At 41.2% G+C, this 8546-nt stretch overlaps 2 protein-coding genes across 2 annotated transcripts; one reads left to right on the top strand and one right to left on the bottom strand.

Moving 5' to 3' along the window:
* Positions 1 to 1237: 1237 nt before the first annotated feature.
* On the bottom strand, positions 1238 to 3722 carry gdpgp1 (GDP-D-glucose phosphorylase 1). The gene has a single exon (XM_029634492.2). It carries the CDS (start codon positions 3231 to 3233, stop codon positions 2118 to 2120), a length of 1116 nt encoding a protein of 371 aa, XP_029490352.2. The 5' UTR covers positions 3234 to 3722; the 3' UTR covers positions 1238 to 2117.
* Positions 3723 to 3792: 70 nt separating this feature from the next.
* On the top strand, positions 3793 to 6329 carry LOC115109525 (calcium and integrin-binding protein 1-like). Its single transcript, XM_029634493.2, has 7 exons — positions 3793 to 3956; positions 4342 to 4376; positions 4694 to 4793; positions 5293 to 5446; positions 5552 to 5670; positions 5891 to 5979; positions 6066 to 6329. Exons 1-7 carry the CDS (start codon positions 3906 to 3908, stop codon positions 6085 to 6087), a joined length of 570 nt encoding a protein of 189 aa, XP_029490353.1. The 5' UTR covers positions 3793 to 3905; the 3' UTR covers positions 6088 to 6329.
* The last annotated feature ends 2217 nt before the right edge of the window (positions 6330 to 8546 follow it).

Genomic DNA, 8546 nt, shown 5'->3' with positions numbered 1-8546 from the left:
ATTGAAGGAATGAATACACCCCTGATCACACCGAAACACAGTTCACTTTCATAGAAGCCACATAAAAACAGCATGATCACGTTGCTCGTTGTATATATCATTCCTTCTCGCAACTATCTACGTGCTCTCCTCTCACTTTTCCCCTTCGCCTGTGGACTTCAGTGCACAACACATCAGCTGTCTGTGACCAGGCAAAAAAAACGTTCCAAGCCAAACCTTCATATCAAGACCGCTAACCACTACACACAGCCTACATGGTTGTCACGTCATAGTCAACATACCAGGACTAACACATTAGTAAACTATCATTCAGTACAGTCAGAAATAAGTTTAGAAGTTACACCGGCACGCCCTGGTGGCAATAAATTACTAAAACCAAAAGCTTACCTTGAAGTTCCAGTGTTGGATTGCCATAGCAAGCTAGCTAACATCGCATCCCTCTCTGTTTGAGCTGGGTGTTTGAGTAGGCTAAACTTGCTAGCTGCATTCACTAGCTAAGTAAAAAATATATACAACCGAAAATAGCTAGCTCTCTCGCTTCTCAATTTTGGAAGAAATTAATTTGTTCAAAACTGTTCAACTATTGTCTTTCTCTTTGAGTCAACTACTTACCACATTTATGCACTACAGCGCTAGCTAGCTGTACCTTATGCTTTCAGTGCTAGATTCATTCTCTGATCCATTGATTGGGTGGACAACATGTCAGTTCATGCTGCAAGAGCTGATAGGTTAGAGGATGTCCTCTGGAAATTGTCACAATTACTGTGTAATCTATGGAAGTGGGTGAGAACCATGAGCCTCCTAGGTTTTGTATTGAAGTCAATGTACCCAGGAGGATAGAAGCTAGCTGTCCTCCAGCTACACCACGGTGCTGCCCTACAGTGCTGCTGAGGCTACTGTAGATCTTCCTTGAAAAACAATGTTTTCATCAACTATTTGGTGACCTGTGACTATATTTAGTAGTTGTATCTAAAAAGGATCACTTTTAATGTTTAAAATTTTTTATGAAACTCACCGAGGATGGTCCTCCCCTGGTTTCTCACGTAGATCAGTGTAGTCCTAATGCTGGATGAGAGGAGTAACTTGCAACCTGTGAGGCCTAAAATTGTTTGTGAAGTTATTCTAATATGGTGGGGAGGAAAGGAAGTAAGCTACTTATGCTCACTGACATACCTGTGCGCCTGTCATGGATGTAAAAAATATTTAAAGTAATAAATCATTGACAGTAACCCTCAAAAGCCATTAATACATAAACCTTTTTAATTTCCATATGTACTTGGAAGCTAACAGGCTGACCACACCGCTTGCGTCTCGTTGCAAAATACATTTAGAAATCTATATTATTCACTTATCACCTGCGTTGCCAAGGGCTAAAATAGAAGTCAGTTCTATTTGTGACGCAGATCACGCTGCAAGTCCTGCCTCTCCCATCTCCTCATTGGTTTATAGAAGCAGGTACCCACCCACGTGGGTGACAAAGACGAACGAGGGCAGTGGGGGTAATGCACCTAATTTATGAAATTTGCCAATCGCAATATAAAGTCAAGAGAAGAAAAAGCCTGGAAGGAGAGATGACTAGAAACGATTCGGTTGACCGCTTTATGTGTAGATCAATTGGCAGAGTAGAGGACCTTGTGCATTTCTGGTAAAATAACAACGCAATGTTTATATCCCTGGACAAATTAGCTAGCAACAGCAAGCTAGCTAAATATGACAAATTGGCTAGCTAGCTAGCGAAATTGCCATAAAGGTTTAATGCTTTTCGACCTGTCCCCAAATTAATGTAATTGGTTCAGTTTGTTTTGATATTTTAACCTGCGTGTCGTGATCGAGTTTGATGTTGGGGGACAAAATAAATGTATGCACAAAGGCGCATATTATTTGGGTTCGGAGGACCGCTCCTGTCATGAAGGTTCAGGTATCCTATACAGGACAGTTGTACATTCTAAAAACAGAGAAACTGCGTTACGCCAGTGTTTGTGGTAATACATCTGAAAAATGATTTTTTTTTTTACTGCGATTTCAAGTATGTTTTATTCAGTTGAGATTTGTTGAGTTATACTTTAATGCCCATTAAATATAATAAACCCAATTGTTCACTTCCAGGTAAATCAGGCTTAAATGTCTTTCTGTAAATATGCAGTAAGTTGCTGTTCCAACTGAAGAAACTGTTGGTCAGGCAGCAGATACCTCTGAATGATGGCCATCACATCTTTTTCAGTGCTGTGTTCAAAGTCATGTCTGTTCTTGAATGGTAAATGTCCAGCCAGCTCACACAGAGCCACATTGAAAGCAGATTCATCTTTGGCACCAAAGCAGGACCTCCTAGGCCACACGACAATGCGCACACCACGCCTGGCACGCACATCAGACTTCCCAGGTGGGCAGCCTCGAGTGAAAAACAGGTTGTGTGCCTTGTTCCTCTCCACCAATGAGTTTGTGACCTGACTAATGGCACAGACAACTTTCTCAAGGTCATCCATTTCAGTGTAGAACATAAAGCCGATGGGGAAGTCTCTCAGACGGTAAAATCCCTTTTCCGGCACTAAGGGTTGGGTTGAAGCAGTTTCTAAGTTTAGCTCCTGCTTCATGTAGTATCCATGAAGGTGGAGATGATTGACAGATGCAAACGCACCAAGACTATTGAATCCCACCCGGAAGCCCGGGTCAGAACTCAGCAGCACAGATTCGATTCCGATTTGGATGGCAGCGGGGGTCAGGACCTGTGGTGAACACTGGGTGGGCTCTGGAACTAATAAACAGTGACCAAATTCCAATGGGCTAACATTGACCATCACCATAATTCTACAGAGTTCATCACGTGGGTGTCTATTTTCTTTACAGGGGCCCCCACCTTTGGGTTGCGACGTAGGCTCAATTTGCTTACTCATCTCAAAAATGACTTCCTCTGGATTGATTTTGTTGAAGTTGAACTGCTTGGTGTCAAAGTTTTGTTTGATGCTTAATATTTCCTGAGGCTGTCTTCGCTCTATCCCTCTTTGAATATTCAGTTGGGCCACATACCGAGCCGGACCAGGTAAAATTCTTGTCTCCAAGTCGCCCAGGTGATAACGGAACAGCCCCCTCTCCATCCTGTCAGTCCATCCGGCTTGAATTGTCGTGTCAAATTTAGACATCGAGGCAGTTCGGTCACCACATCCAGACCAGCAAACATGGTCAGCAAAATCTCGGTTACAGTAGACGAAACGTGTTGGCGATTTGTCGTCCTCCATTGGTCTGCAATAAATATTAGCACCGGTAGCTACGTTACGTGGCACGATGTATCTCGTTTCAACAATGAGATGAATGGCATGGAGTGACAACGCCGAGTCTTATCTCAAGTTAAATAGCATGTAGCTAACGCACTGTTATCTGAATCAGCAGCGTAGAAAATAAATTACATTTCTGTTGAGTTTATGTAAAAATCGATATCTAACCGCTAATCTATAAGTAGTTTAACCACGTTATTTACCACAACTATCAGGAAGCAATTAAAAACATGGCATATTTTTATCAGCGTCTCCGCAACAACACTAAAAAGTACTTCCGGATCTCAGAATTTCTGAATTTTCGAAATAAAAGTTTTCCACGTAATAGTAGAACAGTGTCAATGACCTGTATTTATTCAGGATTTATACAAATAATTGAAGGAAAAAATAAGTAAACTGTAAGTCAATGTGGATAGGATCCATTTTCGCTCTGCTTTTCTTCCTGCGTCAGCGATTTGTATTGAGGCACGTGATCGCCATCTGGCGGTGTGTTGGCGTGCTATATGCAAATCTTGTTACTATGGTATATTTCGTCGATTCAGAAAAGGGAAGTGGCTAGCTGCTTCGGAAAGTTATCGAAGGAGAAAGTGTTCTTTCTCTGAAGTTGGCTAGCTAATAACAAACAGAAAAAAAAACATGGGAACAACAGCAAGTCAATTAAGGAAGGATCTGCTCTCAGAATATCAGGTGAAATAAGACAGCTATCTAGCCAATGTAACGTTACACCACAAGTTGTTGGTCATTGTACTTTCTGGTAACGTGGTTAGGTTAACAAATAGCTTACTTAGCAAGCTAGTTAACGCGATATCTAAAAACTAACCAAGTTGTTTTTAGCCAGCTAGTTAGTTATATCGTTTATGCCCTCATAAAGAGTCGCTGTTCGGCTTGAATTAATTGCCTTAAATTAATTCTCAAGTGTATTGTCAGTTTTTGATGACGTTGTTGGTAGGACAACTTCTTGAGCGCATTGCAAGTGACACGACACTGATAAAAGCAAGAAGTTGAGGCATAATTATATCAATTTGGAATGTGTGGTGTATTTGAAAATAATGCACCAACTCTTCCCCTCCAGGAGCTGACGTTTCTTACAAAGCAAGAAATTATTCTGTAAGTAACTAGCGTTTTCCCCCATTATTTCAATTCGCAGATGCTATTGTTGTCAATATCCTTTTTGATCATATAGTAAATATATAGGCTCCATCTTGCTAGTGACAAACTTCCTTGTCAACTTAACTTTAATCCTTACTTACGCAAAGTACTAAAGTCTAATTTACAAGGAAGTTTGACAGGCAAGATTAATTTACTGTAACTGTTTGAACTAGGTTGGAAAGGTTTGTCATTGTAAATCTATTGCGAAAGAGACTTGTTGAGCAATCAACATCCGTACAGGCAGAGTGGAGGTTGTGATGCATGTTTTTTTTTAGGGCACACAAGAGATTCAGTGAACTCCTCTCCAAAGAGGACAGAAACATCCCCACCCCGCGAGTGCCCATGGAGAAAGTCCTTTCACTGCCAGAACTCAAGGTGACAAGATTGCAATTAAAATGATACTAAATTACTAACAGAGCGAGCAAATTATTTTTAGTTAAAAAACATTGTAACAAATGTTTGATTTACTTTTGACTGCACTGGCCCTTCTCAAGGAACAATGTGGTTTTCCTGTGTTTTATATATATTTCCATACTGAGGTTGGGATAATATTGTGATAGTGATAATGCCTTTTTAGTGTAAGTTGTTTGAAAAGACTGCCTGAAATGTCAGCCTGTTTTGGTGGGATGGAGTGTTGGCCTTTCCATGGTGACCTCACCAAGCAGTAAATTATTTAGTAGTTTTACCCTCCCCACTCAGACCACCCTGACAGTCCTAGCAAAATTCTTGCTTGAGAGATTTCTCTTTGCTAAGAAAATATTTTTGGCCATTTGAATTTAAAACAGTAAGGTACTTATTGTTTGCCCAGAAGTGATTTGACAGAGAAAAATGTCAGCATTGGACTTAATGTTTATGTTCTGTCCCCACCCTTTAGTCCAACCCTTTCAGAAAAAGGATCTGTCACGTATTCTCAACATCTGATATGAAAGATGGAAGTCTCACCTTTGAGGACTTCCTTGATCTCTTGAGTGCCTTCAGTGATTCAGCTACACTGGAAATCAAGTCCCACTACGCATTCCGCATTTTTGGTAATACAATTGAGACTTTCTTAGGCCTGTATATGTATGTAGTGTATTCATTGTTGTTTGGGGGGCTGGTGAAAATGTTGTATTGGTATTGTTTTGTCTGTTCAGACTTTGATGATGATGGCACTCTGGATGGTGGGGACCTGGAGAAGCTGGTGAACTGTCTGACTGGTGAGACGGATGACACAAGGCTTACCACTGAAGAGATGAGGCAGCTCATCAGCAATGTGAGTTAACAGATTAAGGCCACTATTGCCTGGTTCTTTCCAATGTGGCACTGCCTCAGGGGAGACCATAAACTGGGAAGCTGTGGCAAATTTGAATACTGTCTCAACGCAGGAAATTGCATTGCTGAGTATGATCTATGGTCCTCTCACTGAGTCTACCTTTCAGGTCTCCGTTTGCAGTCTCCAAGGCTAAAACAAATACTTATTTAAAATATTGCAGATTCTTGAAGAGTCTGATATAGACAAAGATGGAACTGTGAATCTGTCAGAGTTCCAACACGTCATCTCAAGGTCACCAGATTTTGTCAGGTCAGTACAAATCTGATTAGAATACTCTTCATAATATCTTCATTGCACCTATGAGCCTCCCTCTAATGCTCTGTGTTGTTCTCTAGTTCTTTTAAGATTGTTCTGTGAAGTCGACAAATAAGATGCCAGGATATGGATGCCTTGGATTCTCTGTCCTATTAATACTCAGAAGACCTTTTTTTCTCCTCCATTCTAATAATATATATTTTTTGATTTTGCCTTAAATTCTTTGTAGATTAATATTTTCTATTATGTTTGATAATGTATTTTTACATAATGTATATGCGATAAGAGCCCTCTAACTGTGTTTTTTCAATCTAAATATCTAGAATAAAAGTAATCAAGTCTTAGTCACTGATTTTGTCATTTTTTTTATTTTTAATTTATCTGAACTAATAACCATGAATAGTAGAAAGAGGAGGAAGGGAAGTGCTACTAAGGTACACAATAGTACATTTTGGTAGATAGAAGGTGCTCTTTGGTAAAAGGGGTAAATTGGTCATCAAAATAACCATGAATATTTTAAATAACCATGAATATCTAGTCCAGGGCTCTCCAACCCTGTTCCTGGAGAGCTACCCTCTTGTATGTTCACTCCAACCCTAGTTATACTGTAACTAACGTGATTCAGTTTATCAACCAGCTAATTATTAGAATCCAGTGTGACAGATTAGGGTTGGACTGAAAAGCTGCAGGACGGTCGCTCCAGTAACAGGGTTGTAAAAAGCTCTGATCTAGTCAATCAAAATATGCACTGTCCTTAGTGCTCAACTCCTACAGACAGTTTTTCCATTCCATGTAGTCCTTAGTTATAAAGGATATGTGTCTGGATGGAGAGGGGTCCTCTTTGATAGCAGAAACAAAAGTGTTCCATGGCCCAAACACTACATCCACCACACGCAGCCCCTGGTTCTTGAAGAACTCTACTCATCTTGGCTCGTCTGAGCTGCTCACAGTCCCCTGTCCCAGCTGGCCATATTCAGCTGAAACAGTGATACAAGCAGAGCTTGTAGCTGTGGTTATGAGGAAAGGCCATGTCTTTCCATTCCTGGATATGTATTGCGCTTTGGAATTCATAATGACTTTATGCAATGCTTAGGCCTACTCGAAGCCACCAAGAACAGGTGACATTTTCTAATCATTAATATTTTTAAGCTTACCCCAGCCGCAAGTGTAGCGATCACCCGTACCAGAAAAATACATTCAAATATAATATGTTATATTTCTAAATTAGCAGTATGAGGACGCTTATGTGAAGGGCTCTTACTTGTGACTGCCGCAGTGTGGCGGGACCCACAGCTGATCTTGCTGACCTCACATGAATGAGTGACCCTGGTGGATGAACACCTCGTTGCTGATCACCTCTTGATCTTCACATGTGCTGTCACCACCTAAACAGCATACAACAGTCCAGGTAGACAACATAAATAATATATGTTCTACACTGAACAAAAATATAAACACAACCTGCAAAATGTTTGTCCCATGATTCATGAGCCGAAATAAGACCCTATAAATGTTCCATAGGCACAAAAAGTATTTCTCTCAAATTGTGGGCACAAATGTGTTTACATCCCTGTAAGTGAGCATTTCTCATTTGTCAAGATAATTCTTCCACCTGGCAGGTGTGGCATATCAAGAAGCTGATTTAAACAGAATGATTATTACACAGGTGCACCTTGTACTGGAGAGAATAAAAGTCCACTTGTGCAGTTTTGTCACAAGTTGAGGGATCATACATTTGGCATACTGACTGCAGGAATGTCCACTAGAGCTGTTGCTAGATCATTTAATGATAATTTCTCTACCGTAATCTGCCTCAACATCATTTTAGATAATTTGGCAATACTTCCAACCGGCCTCACAACTGCAGACCACGTGTGACCACAGCAGCCCAGGACCTCCACATCCAGCTACTTCACCTGTGGGACTGTCTTGAGACCAGCCACCCGGAAAGCTGATAATTGTGGGTTTGCACAACCAAAGAATTTCTGTGCAAACTGTCAGAAACCGTCTCAGGGAAGCTCATCTGCTTGCTCATCATCCTCACCAGGGTCTTGACCTGACTGCAGTTCGCTGTCAAACGACTTCAGTGGGCAAATGCTCACCTTTGATGGCCACTGGCACTTTGGAGAAGTGTGCTCTTCATGGATGAATCCTGTTTTCAACTGTCCCGGGCAGGTATGTGAGCGAGCGGTTTGCTGATGTCAACATTGTGGACAGAGTGCCCCATGGTGGGGTTATGGTATGGGCAGGCATAAATTACATACAATGAACAGAATAGCATTTTATCGATGGCAATTTAAATACACAGAGATACCGTAATGAGATCCTGAGGCCCATTGTCATGCCATTCATCTGCTGCCATCATGTTTCAGCATGATAATGCACAGCCCCATGTCGCAAGGATCTGTACACAATTCCTGGGAGCTGAAAATGTCCCAGTTCTTCCATGGCCTGCATGCTTACCAGACATGTCAACCACTGAGCATGTTTGGGATGCTCTGGATGGATGTGTACAACAGTGTGTTACAGTTCCCACCAATATCCAGCAACTTCGCACAGCC

The sequence above is a fragment of the Oncorhynchus nerka genome, linkage group LG25 (genome assembly GCF_034236695.1).
Source record: "Oncorhynchus nerka isolate Pitt River linkage group LG25, Oner_Uvic_2.0, whole genome shotgun sequence".
NCBI classification, from domain to species: domain Eukaryota; kingdom Metazoa; phylum Chordata; class Actinopteri; order Salmoniformes; family Salmonidae; genus Oncorhynchus; species Oncorhynchus nerka.
Note: the sequence above shows the minus strand (reverse complement) of the source record. Positions and strands in the feature narration are given on the sequence as shown.

Bases quoted from the DNA above. Each gene is read 5' to 3' on its own strand.
- gdpgp1 (XM_029634492.2), bottom strand. From the start codon at position 3,233: ATGGAGGACGACAAATCGCCAACACGTTTCGTCTACTGTAACCGAGAT.
- LOC115109525 (XM_029634493.2), top strand. From the start codon at position 3,906: ATGGGAACAACAGCAAGTCAATTAAGGAAGGATCTGCTCTCAGAATAT. The intron at 4,794-5,292 runs GTGACAAGATTG...CCCACCCTTTAG, and splicing joins TTTCACTGCCAGAACTCAAG to TCCAACCCTTTCAGAAAAAG. The intron at 5,671-5,890 runs GTGAGTTAACAG...AAAATATTGCAG, and splicing joins TGAGGCAGCTCATCAGCAAT to ATTCTTGAAGAGTCTGATAT.